Source organism: Centrocercus urophasianus, unplaced genomic scaffold, assembly GCF_019232065.1.
Source record: "Centrocercus urophasianus isolate 14NV4802_14NV808 unplaced genomic scaffold, USGS_Curo_1.0 seq_11, whole genome shotgun sequence".
In the NCBI taxonomy this organism is placed as follows: Eukaryota; Metazoa; Chordata; class Aves; order Galliformes; family Phasianidae; genus Centrocercus; species Centrocercus urophasianus.
The window spans coordinates 19828571-19852121 of record NW_024884253.1 but is presented as its reverse complement, the minus strand read 5'-3'; the positions used below and the strand labels follow the sequence as shown (position 1 = coordinate 19852121).

At 36.1% G+C, this 23551-nt stretch overlaps 1 protein-coding gene across 6 annotated transcripts in view; it reads left to right on the top strand.

Moving 5' to 3' along the window:
* VPS13B (vacuolar protein sorting 13 homolog B) overlaps nucleotides 1-23551 on the top strand; it is a 417159-nt gene that overhangs the window by 329849 nt on the left and 63759 nt on the right. For all 6 annotated transcript variants that reach the window (XM_042834797.1, XM_042834830.1, XM_042834815.1 and 3 more), the window contains exons 37-39: nucleotides 3835-4034; nucleotides 6620-6827; nucleotides 7151-7335. In XM_042834797.1, coding sequence (XP_042690731.1) covers nucleotides 3835-4034; nucleotides 6620-6827; nucleotides 7151-7335 — 593 coding nt within the window. The remainder of the gene's footprint in view (nucleotides 1-3834; nucleotides 4035-6619; nucleotides 6828-7150; nucleotides 7336-23551) is intronic.

The following is a 23551-nucleotide window of genomic DNA, read 5'->3' as shown; positions in this document are numbered from 1 at the left end:
TCTAAACATCGTCTCTGCCTTTGTCTTTGTCTGTGAACCAGGAAAAATAACGGAGTTCATTCTAAACACCTTTTTTGCCTAAGCGCTGATTGTTGCTGTAAGCAGTGTGTTTGCTGCATCCTTTTCAACGGGCTGCTCTGGGTTTCTGTGCACACATGCAGAGATTTACACAGAGGGCAGTTTAACGTGGTGCCTCTTACTGATGGTAACTCCAATGTGTTTATGTTGCAGCACTCAAATTCTATGAAACATCTTTATATTAGCATAAATTAAGTCTTTACTGACTGACAAAGAAGGCTGTCATAATGGCAAACCAAATGTTGTCTTTTAGTAAATTTTCTTCATTATTCTCCTCTGATGACCTCTATGTGTAATTTCTGTGCAAGGTGATTTCTAACCCCGGTGTTTTTCAAATCCTCCTACATTATTCCCAGCTGTATAAAAATATCTGGATATACCTTTTGAGTGTATGTCATTATAAGGAAAGCTGTACTGAGACGGAAAGAAGCCCGACAGATGCTGTGATTTGCTCAGTTAGAATGGCAGCATCTTGAGGTGCTGCTGTGGATCAGGGTGGGGTCTGACAATGGAGGGTTTGCAGCATTCTTTAAACAGTGTCTAAAGCAAGTGCTTCATATTTATTAGTCTCTTGGAGGAGTATATTAAGAGTCATGAAACCATTTGTTTCTAGAAGTAAATTATTGCACGTACTAAAAGTATGTTGGTGTTCATGAGCAATAATCCAAACAGAACAAGTTAACTTCTACATATCACAACAATCGTTTATGAAGATATATGACTTCTGTGTGATGCCATCTCAAGTTCACTTCAGATGGAGACTTTGATTTAATCTGTTTAAACTTAAGTTACAGTTCTACAATAGAAGTTTGTGAGAGACACATGGAAGGATTGACTGCAAATAGTGCTTTGGAGGGAAAAAGCAGGAGAAATATTTTGCATCTTTGCCTTTCTGAAATGCTTTTCAGTCTTAGGAAAGCAACTTCACTCACTGAGCCTATACTTGGAATTTCAGGATGACATTTAGCAATGCTAAAATAAGCTCCTTTCCAGCACATACTGATATTTCTTCACCCCCTTCCCCTAGGATGTGAGATTATTTCTTTTCTCATGTCATCCTTCTTGGATTTCTGTCCTGGTTTGTGGTACCCCCTTGAAGCTTTTCCTATACCCAAAAATTTCTTTGTTTCCTATTGCTTTTTAAGGGCTGTGCATTCACATCAGTTTGTGCAAACTCATCTCAATGCTCTTTGCACTCATTTATTTATTTTATTTATTAGGAAAATAAATGTTCTTCTCTGAAAGAGTGGTCAAGCACTGGAACAGGCTGCCCAGGGTGGTGCTTGAGTCAGCATCCCTGGAGGTGCTCAAGAACTGTTTAGATGTTGTATTAAGGGACACAGTTTAGTGGGGAAATCTTGGTGGTTGCTGGACAGTTGGCCTGGATGATCTTGGAGGTCTTTTTCAACCTTAGTGATTCTTTGATTCTATTTTAATTTTTTTTCCATTAAGAGCGCGGAAAATTTTATACTAAGATTCACTTTGTTCTCCAAAGTACAAGTAGGTAGTACTGCTATGATCAACAGTCTTATCCCAGTGAGAAATCTCTCACTGGGTCTGTGAGCTTTACCTGAAATTTGTAGAACTCAGGCTGTGGAGGTGTTTGTATTGTGTATTAGTTTAGAATTTACTAACTTCGTCTTAATTGTGTCTTCATTTCTCAGTTGTTTACACAGTGTTTGAGAAATGTGCTGCTGATTTTCAAATAGCAGGATTATGTGCTGAATGCTCAGTTTTGTAGTTAAGCTGTTGGATATTGTGTTTTCTTTGTACTTCGTGGAGATGACTGCAGAAGACTGCAAAACATAATCCTTCCAAGTGTAATCCCAGTGAAAGAAAACATAAATAAAACCACTTGTAATCTGGCATTCCTTTTTTCCCTTTTGTTATTTCTGCAACTTGGCATATGCTCCAGTAAAACTATAGAACATTTCTATATATTGCAGAATTGTGCAATAGTTGCTTAGAATTTCTCCTCTTTAAAACAAAAGTTTCATGTAGACTTTGTAAAAAAATGAATTTCCAAATACTGTAATGCCTCTAAAAATAACCAGTCTGAGCATAGCATTTTCAGAAAAATGCCTTTTTCTTGGTGTAAGACTGTATGTGAGGCTGATAATGTTCACCAGTTTTGCAGAATAAAGTCCAAACTCAGACCAAAAGGAGAGGCATCACGGGGTGCTGGTGTTTGTGTTCTTGATTATCACTGGAGATTGATGTTAAAAAAAAATATCCTCAGAACAGTTTCTGACATGTAAGCTCGTTATAGATAAGACCAGGCCCAGGCACTCAGAAGCCTGCCTGAAGAATCCAGGGCTGTCACCCCTTTACAGTTCATGACAGCAGCCTTCTTAGATTGGCATGAGGCAAGTGTTCAATCGAGGCCGTGTCAGTCTTACTAAACCTCAGACAACCCAACACTTATTCTTCTCATTTGTGATTCCTACTCAAGTACAATTCAGTGCCATTGCCGCTATTGCGAATGTGAACCACGTTCTTAGTGGATGCAGGAGTAATAGGAAAAAAAAGAAACACAGTATATTTCCTTCCATTGTATGAAATATGTCTTGGTGTTATGGAATCATATCTGCCAGGATGCAGACATTTTCCTCTGGATTCTCAAAGATTCATTGGAGAAGTTTTATTGTATGTATTCAAAACAGCGTTTTGAATTATTTTGGGGGTCTTTTCTACCAGCAAAGGTATGAAAATATTAAATGAAACTGTTTGTAAACTTCAGGTGTTTCTCAATCATTCATCTTCTGTAAGTAAGTATTGAGTTTCTTTAGAGAAGTAACCCACAGGCATTATGAAATATGGCCATATTCAATATTCATCGGTAAGCACCAGAACAAAAAAATTAACCCAGCCTCAGTTATATTACTTCTCATGCAAATATATTTAAGTATTAAAAAGATAGTAAGTGTTTTGTTTTATTAAATTGTGATTGCAGTAATTTAAATTCACAAGAAATGTGAAAATTCTAGGTGTTTCTTTCCTGAAAATGTTTTTTCTTTAATGTGAGAACATAAGGTCTATCATAAATCTAACCTACCACTGTCTTTTTTATGTTTTATAAAGCTCTGTGAACTGCAGATGGTTATAATGTGAAAAGTTTAGATTGTTTTTAGGTAAACATATGTTATATATTTTGAGTTACAGTAATGGCTTTGAATTATTTGAATTCAGACATTACCTTTATTCTCCCTCTAAGCACTCCGAAGTCTAACAAAGCAGTACTTTATAAGTAACCTGAACTAAAGCAAAGAGAATCATTCAAAATAAGTATTTCCTATCAGGTTAAAATATAATCAAGTGAAGCAGCTGTTCTTGTTCTTAGGACACTCTTTTGAAAAAATGTCACAGTTTAATGAAAAAAATGTCTCTTCTCATAAACCTTAAAATACTCACACATGTAAAAAGTCATAATGTTTTGGCGAATAGTTCTTTGTAAGGAATGTGCTTGAAACATACCTGCTCCATAACTGCAACAGTGCATAAAGTATATGCAGTAATGCTGTAACAGCAAGCTGAAAAAAAAGTCTCACGTTCTCTTGTCCAACTTTGAATCTCTTCCTTGGACCGGAGAGCAGTTGTCCACACAAATAATTCCATGGATGCTGTGGGGCTGCTTATGTGAGAAACTTCTTACTGGTGCACATTCACAATCTCAACCTAAAGTGAATCCAGACAACAATGACAAAAATTTGGGGAGACTGACTACCAGCAGGATAAAGTCTCTGTCTCTCTTTTCAGGAATCCATGGATCATGTTTTGTCCTGGACATAAAAGATTTCCTGCTTAAAACAAGTCTCAAAGAAAGAACCAGGTCTTTGATCGGCCCTTTTTGCTGCTCGGTTACAGTGGAAGCCAAGTGGTGTAAGCACAGCGGTGATCCTGGCCCAGAGCAATCTATTCCAAAAATGTACATTGATTTGAGAGGAGGACTGCTGCAGGTCTGTATGAGATGCTTATGGATCTGGTATCGAACTTTAACTGGCTTTGAGTGATAGAGATTTCACAGGTAAATTGCACAGAAGCCCGTAAAGCTTTGCAGATAACAAGAGCTCGTTTGGCTGGGGGCTTCTGGTTGGCTAGTTTGAGTTTTTGATTTTTTTTATTTTTACCCTTTAAAGTAAGTCTTCTTTCATGTAAAACTGGGGATTGAACAATTGTGTATAATGTTTTGTTTTTCACTTTTTTTTCTTTGTTTTCAATACTGCTTAAGCTATGCATTGTAGCTGTATGTGTGTGTTCCTCTAAAGTACTGGATCAGATTACTAACACTTAATATTAAGGACCCTGTTCTGATGTATGTGTTTGTCCATCCGTGAGCTATGTGTCTGTAATGCCTCGGGGTAATCTTGTGAAATGCATATCCTTTCTTTTTAAACTTACACAAATTTCTCAGGGGAGCAATTATAAACCGTTGTTTGTAGTAATTAAGACTCAGTTTTCCGTGCTGTCCTCTCTTTTTTGGAAGTGCCCATAACTTGAAACCAGTCCAAGAAGCATGGGAGTTCTTGAAAGGAAACATAGATTCTGTGGGACTTAAACAAGTGGGCTTTAAGACGTGTCTTGTTTTAATTATTTTTATTGTAGTATCTATACACACCAAATGTTTTAAAATAAATGTATAAATCAAGCATATAAAACACAAAAAGGAAATCTTGACATTTAGTTGTATAATTAGAGTTTTTCCCAGAATCAACATCAGAAATTTGTAAAACCACAGCCCATGAATAGGGATAATTGAGTAATACAAATTTAGTATATATAGTATAATGAATAAAATGAGTTTGTTTTTCTGCTTCTTTTTGATTTGTTATTCACAGGTTGGCTGACCACCTCTCTGTGTTATTACTAGAAGGATGTTATGGTGTTTGTGGGTTTTCGTTTTGTTTTTATAAATTATTTTTGGTTTTGTTTTTTTTTACAAACACCTCAAAAATATCTATAAATCTGAAAAAGCCATTTATTATTAGACTGTTTTCTGTAGTAATTAGCTTTTCTAGAAAAAAAAATATTTAGTGCAGCAGAATAGATTGGAGATTGCTGACAAAAGCATCAGCTGCTCTGTTTTGAATGAATTTTACCTGATCTAGATATATTCTGCTCCTGTTAATTTGTATTACAACAGAGCAAAGAGAACTGATGTGAATTTGATGCCTTAGTAGTGAATCAGGGGTATTAGTAGTCAGTAGTATTATTCCTGTATTAGGAGTTTCCTGCTCTGGAGTTCCAGCTCCCTTAAAAATAACATGAATAAATCTGAATGGGAAAAAACATTCCTCTCTTCTCCATCTGCAGAGACCTGAGGCCTCTGGGCTCCCCCAGGGGGTGATGAAGCTCCTCTGAGGTGGAGGAGCTGAGCTCGGAGCAGCTCTGGACGTTGCAGCAGAGGTGCACTGGGCTCAGGGATATCCATGGGGCTCTGCCTGTTCAGCTCTCCCTTGGCTGCAGCTGTTTGCAGGTGGCCTTGGTTTGTTCCATGGGCTTACACACCAACACAGAGGAAGAAAAAGCGCCCTACTTGACAGCTGCATTGCAGTCACTTAAAGAGTCTTCTCGGTTTGGGTTTTTTGTTGTTTTTTTTTTTTTGCATTTGAAAATGGCTGTTTCCCACTGACAAAATTTGCACTGCTCTTTATGTGCAGACTTGACTTGTTTGCTCTCCTCCCATCCTTACTGTGAACTTCTAAGTTGCTGTCTGGTGGTCCCACATTGGTTCTAAATTTCTTGATTAATTTCCATTTAAAGTTGCTCCCCTGTTTCTCCTGGGCCTGCTTCTGCACAAGGACTAAAGGACATAGCATGATCCTTTCAGACTGGAGGTGGATTTAAGAAAAGCAACACTGCTTTTCAGTGCTGGGAAAGGAATGTCTGCTTGCCTTTTGCTGCACAGTATATGAATCTTATGCATTTTGAATTTTGGCTTTGCATACATGTATTTTTTGTTTAATTTCTGTGGGTTTTATTAAACTTCAGGCCGTGCTGTCAGAACTTGCAGCACATCCAATTCGCATTCTGCATGTAGTCAGTGTTTGCTTGAGATGATCTCGAGTGTGTCTTTCTGGTCTTTTTGCTGTGTCGCTTCTTCAGTTTCTAATGTGTTCCAGAGTTCCAATCAGCTCTTTGAACAATTTAAACTCTGAATCTTTAACTTTTTTTGGTCCTATTTTAAATTGGAAGAGTGGTGAGTAGTCCTTGCAGTACCGCACTGCACTCGGCTGTGTATGTTTGCGTATCGCTCGGCAGCTCTGTGCTCCTCTCCAGCAACTGTCTCAGTTGTAAGCGTCAAGAATTAACACTTCTTTCAGAATGATGAGAAGAAGAAATTAGCCACAGTGATTTTGTACAGGTTTCTTGTCATTCCTCTTCTTTGTTTTCACATTTAGGATATGTGCAAGCAATTAAGACTAGAGTAGGCTGAAAGCAATATAATGTTCTTTTCTCTTTTTCTTTTCTTTTTTTCCTTCAGAAACAACTGTAGGTAATCATATTCTGGTTTTTTGTTTTTGTTTTTTGTTTTTCTGTAAAGGTTTTCTGGGGTCAGGAGCATTTGAACTGTTTAGTTCTTCTCCAGGAGCTTGTTTGGGAATACCTTACTAAAACTGGCAGTGCAGAGGCATTCATGTCCGAACGGAGGTATCGCTCTTCTTTCCCTATGGAAAGAAATCAGGCCTCAAAAACAGAGCATTCCTCAGATGATCTGAGAACAGGCCTGTTCCAGTATATACAAGATGCAGGTAAGAAGAATATTGTTACTCTCCATTTTTTAATTATATAATAAATATACTAGTATCCTGTTAAAGAAAACTTGCCTCTTACAATGAATTATTTTTTTAAGCAGTTGAAAAGCCATCTGCTAGAATTAAAAAAAAAAACACAAACAGTTTTTTTTTATTTCTTTCCATTTAAGCTGTAATCTTTTAAAAGTCAGGGAAATTGCATTTTTATATTCTCTCCTTTTGATCCTGAGGAGTTTATTTTTAACTGCTTTGGTCTCATAAAAGAACTTGGTTTTTTTTAGAAATTATATGACAGATTATACCTTTATTTCATTTGACAGAAGCACAAAAACTGCCTGGTGCCTATGAAGTTGTGTTTTACAACGAAACTGAGGATAGTCCAGGAATGATGTTATGGAGATATCCAGAACCCAGAGTGCTCACTCTCGTAAGAATTAATCCTGTTCCTTTTAATACCACTGAAGACCCTGATATCAGCACTGCTGACCTTGGAGATGTTCTTCAGGTGGGTAATGAAACTTTTCTTCTTTTGTTAACAACAGAAAACATAACTGCTGTAAAGTGAATATTTTCAAGCTTGTGTTTAGTAAAAATGAGCACAAAACAAATGTCAGGAGCTCTATAAAATCAATAGGAGGTAAATTCTACAGCTTGTGCACATCTTTACTTTTAAAACTACTCATGCAAACATTTTAACCACTAATCTGCATTTTCATGACCTATCAAGTTTTATCAGTCTGTTTTGCCAAGAATACCAAGTTTTTATTCTAGCTTCATGTGCTTTCATCCGTCAGTCTTTATTTAAAGACCTTGTTTAATTTGAAAGTGAAACATATGCAAAGACAGGCTTCGTCAGAAATTGCCAAGATGCATGGAATCATTGACCTAAGATCTCTAGTAGTCTCTTCTTTCTCTGATCGTGGGTGGCTGTACTTCTTCTAAGAAGATACTCAAGAGTCAGAGAAAGGATCTAATTACTCATGTTTTGCTTTGAGAGGGTTGAATTGGGCAGACCCATTTGACTTGTGAGATCATGGAAATACCCTACAAAGGAGAGATGAGTACTGCAAACTGCCAATTCTGTGACTCAAAGATAGGCCTCATCCTTAGCTCTGAGAATTTTTGCTTTCCAAAATAGTTATTACACTGTCTATTGTCTTGTATTCCAAATTGGATTTCTTTTTTTTATTTTTTTCAATTGAATCTGATTGTTGGTCAGAATGGTTTTGTGAGTCGAGGAAATTCAGTATCTCCCAATTCCTCCTATATGTTCAGAAATGTTGAATTATATTTTATTATTGCTATGACTTCCAAAATTGCATTTAAAATTGAATTATGCACCAATATGCTTTGAGTTATGAATAAGTATTATCTTCCTCAGATAAATGGTATTATGTTGTTACAGTGCACACAGTGCTAGTGAGATCATGTATGTGTCCTGCCAATTTCTGTGCCCTCTAGACAGCCGTATGTCCTTTCAGTTATATGGAAATTAAAACTCAATGGAAGTAAAGATCAGCTCTACTTGGCATGAGGTTTGAATCAAAGATCAAAATTGTTATTGTATGCTTTCTTGGTGACCCTATTACATTGCTATGAAAGCCAGAAATTTACCTTATTTCAGGATGGTATTTTCAGTGTAGCACACCAAGTTTTTGGTGTAATTGCTTTATGCTCCTGTTATAGATTACAGATATCATAAGCATAGTGTATGTGATTTGTAATATGTCCCTGTACAAGGAAAGTATCAGATCTTCAAATGGGCATTGATGGGGATTCCACTGTACATACGAGTAGACTTAAGAGTAGCTGTCACGTTTAGCCTTTTTGTGCTAAGTGGAAAGAACATAGTTGCAGTCTTCTGTCCTTTCTTCTATAATTGTCTCACACAGTGCTCTGCTGCCAATTTGGATTGAGTAAACTTCTACTGGTCTTAATTACGTAATTTTTCAATGTTGCATTTAATCCTATACGTGAACTACAGTGAACTGTTTCCACCACTATTGTTTTAAGTTTTTAGTCAAGCATCCCTGTATAGCTTCCCTCCATTGTGCTTTTTACTGGGCAGACTCTATTCTTAAGATCTGTCCATTTTATGATGAATTAATTATAATGGAGTCTGAACGCCTTGGGTTTTCAATTACAAGGAAAGTGATTAAAGGTATCAGCCAAGTTACAGCACAGTGTCACATCTGTGATCTTGACTAACACGTCTACTCGAAAACAGTGCTTCTGCATAGATGGAGTGTAGCAATGCCTACATTTTGGTGGTGGGCTATTAATGATGGCAGTAACTGTTGCTTGGTGATTTATCACATTTTCAGAAATGGCAAACACACATAGAACAGCTCTGCACAGGGTCAATAAACGGCCTTTTAAAACATGTACAGGATGCACTTTTTATTAAAAAAGAATAGATGGGGAAATAAGTAATAGAATCAATTTTCAAATTCCTTAAGTAAACTCCATCTACTGAATACACATCTCAAAGTTATGGTGATGATTTAAATGAATCAGGAGGTTTTTCATCAGCTCTTTTTTCCCTGGATGAATATATCTCTTTTTTTTTATATATATACAGCATATTTATTGTGTGTGGAAAATTCACAAAATATAAACAGGAAAAATATATGCTTTCATATACTTCTTGACATGAAACAGTAGTGGAACATCTGCAAACCAAATACTTCAGCTTTTTTGATAAAGAAACTAAATTTAAAAACAATAATGATATCAAAGTATATTAAAAATATATTTTAAAAACTTACCCAAGATTGTGTTTATGTTAAAATGCTACAAGGACCCATAATGTCACCAGGTGTGTTTCCAGTCTCCCTAAATCCTTTGCTTCACATAAATCCAGGCAAAGGTGCATTTTTGTAGGCATGTTGTCTGTAGCTGTCTGTCTTTGCTGTACTTCTTTTGGCAAGGCTTTTAAGTCATGAATAGATTTTAGAAGTCTCTCTGTCTCTATAACTATTCTTTCAATTCTTGGAACTTAAAAAACTTCCTGATAAAGAGAATTTTTTTTAATACTGAAGCTGCATGTCATCTGCTGTGAAGAAAGGGATAAGCCACCAGCTTCAGATTATAGGAGTTAGAACGAACAATATTGTTTCTATAAAACTGTACCTTACTGCAACTTCTAGATTGCCCCGTGAGCTTATTTTCTTATGCTTTTACTCATGTTGTTGCAAGAGTAAGCAGTTTCACTCACCAAATTTCTATTATTGCTTACAATCCCAACTTTGTTGCTTTTGTTTGTAGAAGGAAGAGAAAGAATGTATGTTTCTGCCACAGAGTAGCATGTTGCATTCTCTTTAGAGATTTCAAATAGTTTGATCTTTTCATGTGAAGGCAGAGAGAAGGAATCCCAGATGCACTTGCAAGAAACTGCATCAGGATTGTATTTATTTTCTGAGATTGAGAGGATTTGAACTTCTTCCTGTTTACCGGACATTGCAACCCCTTTCCATTTAATTACTAATCCCTCACTGTCCTGTTTTCACGTGCTACAAATGTTCTTTGGCTCTGTGTGATGTGCCATTCTTTCAGATAGCTACTATTTAATGAAGCCCTTTAAGTTTCCCTGCTGAACCTTTTTTAATGGTTTTAGCCTAATTCTCAGATTCTTCAACCGTTATCTGGCATCACTTCTAATGCTTTTATATCTGGAGAGCAGGAGTTTCTCTTGTACTTGGTTATTCTTTGGTAGAGTGGGTCAATGCAATTCCAAAAGAAGAAACAGAAGAAACTCTTTAAGCATCCCACCAAAATAAAGTGATTATTAAGTTATGATGATTTCAGATTGAAGATATAGTCTGTACCAGAGAAGACATACAAGTACCATTCTAGTTTTGCAGTTTAGTATCTTATAAAACATTATGACAAAAACTATCACTGAATGGGTAGTAATTAAAAATAAATAAGGTAGAAGTATCTAAATCAGTATGAAGAAATGTCACATGCTGTTTTTAGAGGAATCTTTGCAGGAGCAGAAGTTTGATTTGAGGTATCCTTATTGTATTTCTTCCTACTCCCTTTGCCGAGATATTTTCTGGATATAACTTCTCAAGACTATGTTTATGTAGTAAATGAGAGTCAGATTAAACAACACATCGATTTCTAACTTCTTACTAAAGAAGAAAGTAAATCAATGAAGTGAAGCAAAATTCAGTTTACTGCTGGGCTTACAAGTGTTTGGTTGCTTGTATAGCTAATTGAAAGAAGTTAATATCGAGCTCTGTATCAAGAAAGAGGTGTGAAAGATGGATGCAGAGTACTCCTTCTCTCTGAAAAAAAATTATTATTTTATTATTTTGGTCTGTCTAGTTCTTTGATTAAAACTATTAACTCTTGACTGTTAGATCAGCTTCTGTTTTAATTCTGCTGATAGTTGCTCATTATCCAATATTTGAGAATTTTTTTATTTGTGCTCAGAAAGCTCTAGAAATAGCTAAACATCTAAGGAAAGGTCAATGTGGGACAAAGAAGTATACACAAGAGAAGCAGTTTAATGTTCTCATAAGAAGAAAAAACAAATAGGCTGTGTCTTATGCAATTAATGTGATACATACTATCTCTAAACCACCACTAATGTACTATTTGTGTAGTGGAGATCTACAGAAAAGGCTGTCAAGCAGCAGGACTCTTAGATATTGGTAGAGGCATACCATTTTGATCTTGACCATTGCTAAGAATATTTTTAAAGCTATGGAGAAGAAAAAGCATTTTGCCCTGGTAATTTCACTTAGGACAGCACAAATTTGTTAGGAGTGAAGTTAATCCTCATGCTGACTCCATCTAACGTTACTTGAGCCAGGGTAATCCTTTACTGCACAAGTCAGAAAGGGCAAGGGGTACAATAGTGTTGATGTGGGAATCATATTCACAGATCAGCAGCAAAGACCAATTTGGAAAAATTTCACAGAATGAATTCACAAGGTAATAAGCACAATGAAGGGAAGAAGTCGAAATACCAGTACTTTAAAATATTGAAGATTGTTCCTGGTTGGACTGGATGATCTTTAAGGTCTTTTCCAATCTGAGCAATTCTATGATTCTATGATTCTATGTCAAAAGGGATGACCTCTGAGATTTTCTCAGTTGTAACAGAAGAGACTTTTAAAACCTTCAAATAGATTGATGGTTGGAGGAAGTCTGATGATTGAAGATAAATCACTTTAAAAGTGTAGATACGCTTAGGATATTAGCCTGTGTAGAATTTCTCTAGTAAAAAATTCTTCAGAATTATGCATATATTTATACATCTGGCTCAGCAAGTTATTCATATGTGAAGGCTTAATTACAGTGTACTTCCGTTTCCCACTTTAATTCAAAACTATATTTGTAAGGCAACCAGCTCACTGTTATAGGGCAGCAGTTCTTTTATTTGCACTGTCACTTTCTTCTGTAGCACTGAAAGTTGGAATCTGCTGATGGTGATTATTTTCAGTCTTGCTCATCTAGTCCATAAAATGTTTTTCACTGAAGACTGGACACAGTAATAGCTACCAGGCAGAATACCCTTTATAAATAAATTTGAAGTGCAGAAGAAATGAACATTTCTAGTTCCAGAGGATAGTTTAGGGTTATACCTATCATGCAGGTAATACCACAGTCCCAGAACATAAAGGATAATGGAAGAGGACTGTATTCTTCATCATACCAAGGAATTCTAATGTGCATTTCGGGGATGTGATTTAGTGCTAAATTCAACCACACCTGTACGGTTCCTTGAATCCACTAGGTTGCAACAGCTGAGGAAAGTTACCTTCTTCATTTCTTTGTGTTTTGGGTTTGTTGTTTTTTTTTTACAATTTGAAGGAGGGAGTTCCGGGACAAAATTCTGCTAGTGTTTCAGTAGTGATTTTTGAATTGTAGAGATAGAATATGGAGTTAGCTACTGTTAGGGCTTCAAGCTCAAAGAAAGTGGTGATGGATGTTTGTTCTTTGAGGCTTATATGCTTCCACTGTGCTTCTGGTTTTCCAAAGTCTTCCAGTATCTACCCACAGAGAATCTACCTACTGAGAATCTCAGATTTAGTTTTGTCTTTGCCTTCAAGTAGGTTACGTTTACTCAGAAAGCTGAAGAGGAGTTCTTACTGTACAATACATTAATAATAATCTACTCTGATTTCCACTAAGCAACTTTTTTCTATCATTTGTCTCTACCAGAAACAACCTTGACAAGTTTGCGTTAAGAGGACAGGGAGCAAAAATTGAAGTTGGTTGGGTTCACCAAGATAAGAAAGCAATTTGTCTGCTAACAAGGCAGTATTTGGCTTTTCTTTGCAAGCAGGTGACACACAAATTATTTCCTCTACAGCTGGGGGACTCTTCTAGCTAGTGAAGTTTTACAGAGATGTTCAGTATTTTTCATTTCATTGTAGTAGAGTTATCTTCCCAGTAAACGAAATTGCTGACACTGTCCCATAGCTCAAACAAAGCTCTGTATTGTGACAATAGCATTTACACAAGTGGCCACATGGAGAACAGATTCATCTCATGGAAGCGATCACATCATGTGTAATATTCTGAATTCTGAGCTCTCTGATTTATTTAAGCTGCATCACCAGTACTGACTTAAAATTCTTTCTCCTGAATTGCTTTTCCGCAATTGCTGAATTGAGGTGTTAATGCTCACAAAATAAAAGGAAGATAATCTATGGTGTTTGTTCTTTTCTCCATATGAAGTCAAAATATCAACCGAGCTATAAACATGTCAGACTTTTATATTTGTACCTACCAGGATTCCTGTTGCATGCAAGTGCATGCAGTGCTATAGTCAGCCTTATAAAAGCAGATAAAAAGGTTCCTTATTTGGCCTTTCTTCTTTATATAGTATCCTAATAAACAGAGCATTTACTCCTGATTTAGTAAAACGGTGATTACATTAACGGGATCTAATGGCCTACAGGAGGAAAGTAGGGAAGTGAGTATTATTGAGAGGGCTTAACTGAAATTTAATAAAGGAGGACCAGATAAATAAACCCTCTCTGGTACAATTCACTTGGAGTTTTTGCTAGGATAGTGAAGAGAACATAAAATATTTCCACTTTTGAATGGTGAGGATTCAAAAAATTGCCTGTTGCTCTGCATTACACACTTATGGTATGTAAGTAAAACATTTGCAAACTCTATGGTCTGGAGCCTGATTTTTTCAACGTTGTCAGCCAATAAACAGTCATTTTCTAACACCTCGTGGTTGTTTAAACAGTGGCTTAAGGAAGCAAGGGCTTAAGAATGACTGACATTAGACCTACTGTAAGTCATTATTCCAGGAAAGATTTGACATGACAGTCAACAGGAAAAGAATTATGATCAATGTCAAAGACATTCATTTTCCCTTTTGACAGAGAATACCTCATTTTTGGCTGGCTCTGCTTCCTTTTGCATTACATTCCCTGTTGGGGCTACAATATTCAGCTGGGCATTTGAGTATCTGGGAAAGGAGCTTTTTGGAAAACCACAACTTTTAGTTATCTTTGATCCATTTCTTACATTTCCAAAGCAGCGGCTATTTTGGAAATCCAGATAATTTGTGTGTGACAGGTTAGTGACTGAAGTTTGCACTGTTACTGCAAGTAAGTTGTAAAGTAAGTTGTAAAGTTCAGCCGTGCTTATCGATGTACATGGTTGCAAATTTTTGTATCTACTGTCATGCAGTTGTATCATCTTTAAACCATCAACTCTTAAAATGAGTGGTGAAATAGTTTGTCTGACTATTGGGAACTGCTTGGAAGTCAGTGCAGTGCTTCATCTGAGATTTTGCTTTTTAAAACATTCCACATTAATTCTGCATTTCGGTATTATTTGAAATGACTGTATTAGCGTAGAGTGTTTTTCTGATATCGCTACTATGTGAAGAATTGCAGCAAACAAAATAATGCAGTAGAATTATTGAGCATATCTGACCATGAAGTAGAACTTGCCTTTCATTATAATGTAGGAAATTCTTTTCCCATCACTTAACTCGATGTTTATACGCATACACGCGTACCAAAATGAATGCAGGTCATTATGTAAACATCCGCTCTGTTTAAGAGGGCTGAAGACTGGCTTTTAGCCTGAACCAATTGCCCTTCAGACGATCTGTGTGTAAGTATTGTGATACTGGCAAAATTTTGCACATTTTTGGATGTTTTTGAACAATAAGACTCTGGCTATTAATGATATACATTGTCTTCATTTTCTTTCCAGGGAGGAAGTAGGGGCTAAAGAAGTTGCAGTGTTGTACATTGAGTCTTAAGCAGATGTTGAAACAGAGCCTGTTCTCTTTAGGAATTCCAGCTTTAAACATTATTTGTGAATTTCCTTGCCTGGGAGTAGGATTAGCTCAGACTTTACTATTTTGTTACTGTATTCTGTGTGTATAATCTTAATTATTTTGCTGTGTGATCTTAGTGTTCGCTGCATCAAGATGAGACTGTATTGCTTGGACTGTGGTTTCGGCGCAGTCTGCAGGGAGTTAAGCGTAACTTGTTGGGAATGTTAATGGAAGTTGTGCATAATTTGCTTGTGCATCACACTGAAATTTACCCTTTGGGGTTATTGAGCTAGTGAAAATTCTGTTGGGTGCCAGAAGACTGACGAAACCATCAGATTATCCTAATGACAGATTTACACTCTCATTGTGTTTTGTACTTTTCAGAGTTTGTAAGTCTGATTTATGAAATTTTGCAAACCGACGTCCTTTCTGCTGTACGGTGATTTTGTGGCACTTTTTGTAGGAGTCAGGCTTCACTGTGGTGAGAATATGTGGTCAAAATATCCCATTTACTTAAAATTACACAGTGCTTCATGTATTAATAGGTTGCTACCCTCAGTCCCAGAAGTGACTGCGTTTCAACAGTATAGTGCTTACATTGTTAACAAATACTGAAACCCAGAAAATGAAAGCCTTAAATAAAAAGCGAAGGATTGTTCTTATGTCAGGGAAAGAGAATAAAAAACAGTGCAAGAAGTAGCTAAGTCTTTGATGTAAGATCTCCAATCAAGATAAACTTGTTTATCAATATTTTCAACAATAAATTAAGAAAATAAGCAAGGTCTCAGGAGATTAAGTGAAATGCTGTTGCTTTTGCTTTTGGAAAAGTGAGCGATCTTTGTATGAACTTAGTGCTGAGATGAATGACACCTAGTAGAAAAAAAGGCGATTGAAACTTATAAGAGTACGTACATTTTCTTGTTTAAAAAAAATCCTGTGAAACTCTTCTCAATTATAGCGTAGCACTGCTCTCCACTCTCTTAACAAAAGCCGTTAGTGTGTTTAGAGTAATTTTTCTGTAATGAAAAAGTCAGTATCTGTGACAGATTACATTACTATACACACCTGCATTCGTTCTGAACCTGCTAGCCTGATAAATTGATAAGATAAGTTGGTCACATGTTGTTTTAAAAAGGCAAAGAACAGAGTTCCTAATAAAAGAATGCTACATATTTCTTCTAAAAGGTTAAAAAGCATTTCTCAGGGCTCTTAAATTACCATATTCTGATACCAAGGGAAAATAAAACCTGGGCTTAGAGTCTTGTTTGTACTTAGAGGGCTTTCCGGACAGGAAGGCAATCTTGATGCAATTCAGTAAGCCACAATACCAGTGGGGCATTACAGGTGAAAAATTTGCAGCTGTACCCCTCACCACAATGTATTACAACTGTACAGTGGAATATTTCCTGTACAGAAATAGGGCTTGGTTAACTTTGTTTCCCAAGAGTAGATCACATTAAAATGTTATAAAATCATGATTTCCTGCATTTGAATGCTTGTGGTTTCTCAACTGGTTCCAATATTACAAAGGGTTTTTTATAGCTTCTATTAGTTGAAGATGTATAGAAGCTTTTTTTTCCAAAGTCAGCTAAAAGGCAGCTATGTGTTTCTAAAGAGCAATTTCTCTTGGAAGACATGACTTTGCTTTCACATCTCTTTATTCTAGTTCAGTATTTAATTTACTTCATAAGCTGCAGTACAAATATAAATGTAAGCAAAATTAAATAAGTACATTAAAATTAAATAGTGCCATCGATAAATTTGTTAAATGAAGCTGAAAGAGCTGAGGTGTACATCATTACTCAGTAAACAAAATAAGTGGTTATTTTCATTATTCAGCCAAAGCCTCAACATGCACAGGAAAAAAAAAATAAAATTGGGCAGATATTCCGTTTTGTAGCAAATATTTAAAATGGAGTGTAGTTTAACAAAATCAGTCCTAAAGCTGCAACACCTCAAAAAGAAATAAAGCAAACTCCGTGAAGAAATGTGACATTGCTAGTTTTGTTTTTAAATGTTGTCATTTGTGGTATCTGGTTATTACTGACTGCTGAAAATTGAGATTGTTCCACAGTGGAATAACTGTTGCAGCCCAAAAGATAAGGGGTGTTTAAAGGGAAAAAGCAATGTTAGAGTGATAGAAAATCCTAATCAAAAGGAAGGGATTGTGGTGGGGAGGACAGAAAATATTTTGTGTAGTTAAAATGTGTTTACTGCTAGTACCAAAACTAGTAGTAGTACCAGTTACCTCACTGTAAACCACATTATTTTTTTTAATTTGGGTTTTCATGGGAAGGGAAAAGTGGTAGTTTCTGCCTGTGCCAGGAGAGGTTTTCTACACTGACAGGAGACAGTGACAGCCCTAAGGCTGCAGAAGTGTTCTGCAACTGGGAGTGTGATTTCTCACTCAGTCACAGGAGAAGATAAAGGGCCTTGTGAATGTTGAAGGATCCCACAGCAGAGCAGGGTGCTCAGATTGGATTGGGTGTGTAGTGCAAGTGGGCATATTAAGGAGCTGTTGTTCTATTTAATATCGTGCTGAATAACATTTAATGTTTAATATTGTAGAAATAAATATTGTTACTTTTTTCTATTTACTATTATCTTTTTTGAGCATATTTTATACATTATATATTTTTCTGCAGGTGTTGTTTTTTTTTTTTTTTTTTTTCTGTATTTATGTAACTCGTAATTTGAAATCAAACTTAATAGTTAAGTTCTATGTGGTCATAGCCAAGAATTTTCCCTGTGTAAAACTCTGGATAAAGCTTTTTATTTTCTACTGCTGCTGCTTCTGTTCACCTGAAGGCTGAACTGTGCTTTTAGGGCAGTTGGCCTTGGAACAGGAAAATATCCTAAAAACAGGATAGCTTTATTACAGCGCAATCAGTTTATTCCTACTCAGGAAGCTCAAGTTATAATCTCAGCATGGGTTGGCGTCTGACACAAAGTACAAGTTTGTATTGTATTCTGCCTCTTGTTCACTTAGGTGGCCCTACTCAGAGAAGATAAAACACACACATGCTTCCTGTCTTCAGTTTTCTTGTACAGTAGTTGTTTCTGGAACAAGAATAACTTCATTTCCTAGAGGAAACACCCACCATCTGAGGGACTGAGAGTCAAGAAATAAGCATTTATTCTGCAGATCTCTTATTTTCCAGCAAAAACTAAAACAAAACAAAAACAAAAAGGACACATCACCAAAAATTGCCTTGAGCAAATTCTCTTGTAATCAAACCACTGATACCTTTCTCTTTAGAGATCTGCAAGTATATATTTAAAAATTTAATATTGATTTCGTTTTTTTCTGATGTATTTTCATACTGATTTAAAGAATAATATTGTTTAGTATTTAAGTAATAACACAACAAAACTTTTATATCCTCTTAATTCATTGACCTCACAGAACTATGCAGAAGGCTGTAGCTTTTTCCTAGACAAACAAACAAACAAACAAAATTTGTGAAAAAGATGTGATTTGCTAAGCAATTTAGATATTTAAATTACTTCTGTCCTAAACAGCAATGATGCTTGTCTCTGAGATCTGTCAGTATCGGGGCAATATGTATGGTGAGTAATAGATGTGGTCATTTATGGTAACCTGGAAGCTTATACAAGTGTGGTGGTGGCCCTTTGCTCAGCTGCAGAGTTCAGCCATAGAAATAATCCAGCAGAAAGTAGTGTTCACCCAAAGCTTTTAAAGTCCAAATTAACTACACAGTCTAAAACTGGAAGGATAACATCAGGTCACAGGGAGGTCTAGAATTGTGTTGTCATCATAAAAGCCTTTTAAAAGCACATATGGATCAATAATCCTTTCTTTTCCATTCTATCTTCTTTTTGCACAAAATTTTATGTAGAGATACAGAATACTCATGTGGTCAATGGGGTGTACAACACATGGATGAAAAGATTAATAAGTAACATGGTGTTAACAGATTCTGCAGCAGTTTCCAACCTTCACTTTTGAGATAGGAATTAAATTATTCTGGAACACATAATGTGTGATATAATGCATGATGAAATAAAAAAAACATGGTCTGTCACATTGTAATGCATAAGTGGGAATATTTATGTTGGTTATCAATAATGTCTTGCTGATAGATTAACAGGCATACAGGAAATGAGTTGAATGATGCGGGTTTTAAAAGGGGTTTTCAAGTTTCTTTTTCTTTTTCTTGTTTGATTTTATGGTGTTTTCTTGTTTTTTGATTTTCTTTTTCAGAGGGGGGAATTGGGGTTGGGTTACTTTTTCTATTGTTTTTTTGTTTGTTTGTTTGTTTGTTTGCAAAATGTATGTGATCGAAACTTCAAATCAAGTAGAGAACTGATACATGTTCGCAGTGGTGATATTGGTAATGTTTGTGCTGGCGTAATAAGAATGAAGACTTTTTCTTAAAATAAATTGAAATGAGAGATTCACAGAGAATAGGAAATGACATTAAGCCTAAAGATTTCTGCTCCAAGGCAACTATTTCAGCAAAACTGTTTCTTTGTGTTCTGTCCTTGCAGGGGACAGAACTGGAACTGTCATTCAAACACAGCTGCATTCCTTCCTATCACAATTATTAATAAACCATTTTCATTCTTAATCCAGACAGTGTCCCACAATCTCCCATGTCTGTAGCCCACAGGTAACAAGAAAAGGGAGAAACCTTCAAATTTTCTAAGTGTTTTGTTTTAAATCTCTTTCTCTCAACTATAGAGTTGAGGCTAATTCATGTACCTTTTCACTTCTGCTTCTGTTCACTGTTACTAATGCTACTGAAAAAAGCATTTAACTGATATTGTACCCTCCACTGCTACAGTCAGTCCTTTAAATGAGTGTGCAATAGTATTTGCTTTTCTTTCAAAACTCATCTTGAAGATTCCTGGTTAAATCCCAGACCAGAGTTAAATAGTTCTATATGCATGTATGTGATATATGCTGTTCATTAATTGCTCTTTTTGCATTTTACCTGTGAATGGAGTCATTGTAATGAAAATTTTTTGTGAGCTAGGAAAGAATACAAAAAGCTATGGTGTACTGTCTCTTGAAGTGCTTCTTGTTTTGCTAAGTTTTTGTTGTTGGATGTGTTTCTTCAGTGTTTCATTTTGGAGCGGCAGCACAAGTGGTTTCATTTGCTGAGCGGTAATAATTATCCAAATTATAGCTTGGGTTTTATTCAAATACTGTAAGGTAGAAGTACGGTATTTAATTCTACGTATGGGAATTTTTTGTTGTAGCTAATTCATTTATTCCCACTGCCTATGACTCAGTTTCGGAGTTGTAGCCCATTTCCAGGCTTTCACAACTATTATTTTTGGCAACTAAGATTGCTCAGAGCTACCATCTTTCCTTAAATTTATCCAGATCAGGCATTAGGAATGAACCCCTAGCACAAATAAAGCTGGATGTGTAGGAATCAAAGATTCTAAGTCAACAAAGTCTTTTGAAAGCTTAAAACTAGAAAGCTTACAGTTTGGATAGTACCAAAGCATGAGCCATATTTTGTATAGGTAATCTCTTAAAGAGTCCTTTGACTTTTTACTTCCACTGTATAGATGATATCTAGAAATGCACTATATCTTGTCTGTTAGATTTTTTTGACGTGTTGAAACAGTTAAGAAAATTTTCCTGAGCAAAAGTAAACAGGAATAATCTTTTCTGTATGCCTACCAGCCTGCTTTAATTGGTAGATGATACATTGTTCTATCTGGCTGCTCATACAGCTGAGTCCCATGGTAATTAATGTGCCATTCCAAATTCTTCAGAATTCACTTAGGCTGTTACCATGAAGTTCCTGAAAACAAAGCACTGTGGTAGCTTATACTGGAGCCTGAAGATGAGTTGTTACTTCTTTATGCCATAATAGTAATTTTCATCATTTTACTTTGCCATCTTTTCCTCAAGATAAGGTTCTCTATTTCCACCACCTACTGAGTAACAGCATTTTTTTTTTTTAAAACATCGTATACGAAATCTGTTTGGTTGGGCTTTTTTCCAGCTTCCATTCTGCCTTTATTTTCAATCTCTATTTTACTTTCCTCTCACCCTACTAACAGTTTTTCATACTGTAGTGCAACTTGTGAAATTCCTTTATTGTGCTTTTTAACAACTTCTTCCAGCTCATTAATCGTAGTGGGAGCAGAATTTATCGCCTTGCTTAGCCTCTTTTAAAATGCCTACTACTTGCCATCCTGTTCCAGTTTTCTGAGGTTGTCATTAGAAAGAGATTATTTTCCTTGCATGTTGGAAAAAATACTTTGTTGTGAGATGTAATCTGAAAGAAATAAATATTGTAAATAATAGGATGGCTTTTAAAGACTTTTGTTGCACGTGTTACTTAATAGCCTTGACAAGACAGCTTAGGTGTTGATAGGCAACAGAAAGCACAAGGCCAAACCAAGTATTCAGATACATTGAATCAGACTCCTGGAAACACTCAAGGTCATTTTAAAGACAGACATTTAAAACTAAACCGAAGTAAATACTGCTGCTTGAATCATTGTTGTATTTTCAGAAGCACTGTGCTACCATGAAAGGCTCCAACCTTTTGTTAGAAATTATACAGATCCTTTCATAATCATACAATTCCAAGACCTCACTGAAGGATAGGAATATTATTGTGGTGTTGCAGGTTTTTTCGTTTGTCCACAGGCATTAAAGCCTAAAAAACATTCAACACCCAGTAGTTTTGAAATGTGCTAAATTAAGACAACAATTAAATTCTATAGAGAATTTAAAAGTAAGAAGAATAAATGTAACGTAACTTTGAAATATGGCTACAAACATAATAATTTAACGTTTGATAACACTTATTGTGCACAGTATGATTGTAGAGTTGGCAACATAGAACCAGTGAAGATGTTTTCTGGATCATCAAGCACAGTCCCAGTGCAGATAGTGCTGGTCGCTGCTTCCATCTTATTAGGAAATCAAGTCTTTAAAAGCAGCTGTGATGAACAAAAAGGCTGTCCTCAGACCTCTTTTTTTTTTCTCTTCTGCTCCATTCCTAGTCTTATTCTTTATTGGTAGGTCAACTGTTTTGACCCCCACTTTCTCTAGACTTGTTCCTCTATGAAGTGTTTAGCTCCTGAAGTGTCTGGAGAGCAATGGTATTTCCCTTCATAGAATCATTAAGGTTGGAAAAAACAACTAAGATCACCTATTCCAACTATCAACCTATGCCCACTAAGACATGCCCCTCAGTGCCACATCTACACATTTCTTGAACACCTCTGGGGATGGTGACTCCACCATTTGAATTGATGGCTGATTCTGCACAGGTGCCAATGTATTAACACTTTTAACATGAATAGTTTGGAATGCATTCCCTAGTCCAGATGAGACCCCACGGGTGTTATACTGACATTTGTCCCACTCTTTTGGAAATATCTCACCTGATATTTCTCAGGGTGGCATTTGCTTTATTGTCCTGCTGCCTCATAATTTCCCGCTGCACTATTTCCTGCTATTCATGATTTTCAGCTGGAGGTGCAGCTTTTAAAGGAAACGTTGCTGTCATATGCATAATCGATCCCCTTTTCTCAGACTCTGGTCTTTGAAATCATGTCAGCATTCCTATTGGACATTGCTACAGTACCCTATTTACATAGTGGCATCAGAGCTTTGAAGCAGTTACCAGATTTATTTTTTTTCTTCCTGACCTGAAAAAACCACCAGTGACTGCGGTTGCTTTTTTCCATCATCAGGTATCGCTGTGACTTGACAGATGCAGTAAAAATCCGCTTCAAGCTTTGTGGTTCCACACGTTAATTCTTGCAAGACTTTTTGAAGGAGATTATTTATGTTCCTTTGCCCTCTCCAGCTTGAACCACTGAGCTCCCTGAATTTTCCTCCTTAACCTTCATTCCCATTAATTAATCAGCCTGCTGTCACCTCTTTATGCATTATAGTCCTTACTGAGTAACAAGGAAAATACTCATGGAGGCTTATTTTGTGGTTGTGTTTAGATTTACTGAAATCTCTGACGCATTCCTACTGTTTTCCAGGTTACTTTTGTGCATCTATATAAACACATACAAAGATATTAAAAGAAAACATCAGAGCATATACATATGAATACATATGCTTTTTTTTTTTTTACTATTTGTTTTCAGACAACTTGACCCTTATTTCTTAGTTGTAACTGTGGGTTTTTGTATCTCAATTGTAAAGTCTTCCTGTTTGCACTGAGTTCGCTCTTATTTTAAACTCATGTTCTTAGTCATTTTCATTATATTACCAAAAAGAAGGAAAAAAAATGTGTAAGACACCTTTAAAATCTGTGTTTTTATTATCTTTTTGTCTTATTATGCTTAGAAATGTCTCTAGTGACATTCCCTCCTGTTCGGTGAAGCATCCAGGAGTAATCAAGTTTGAGTTATTTACAGACTTAAAATAAGGAATGTGATTAAATTAAATCTGCTGTGTATTTGCTGGGCTTGAGTTTTCAAAAGTCAGCTAAAT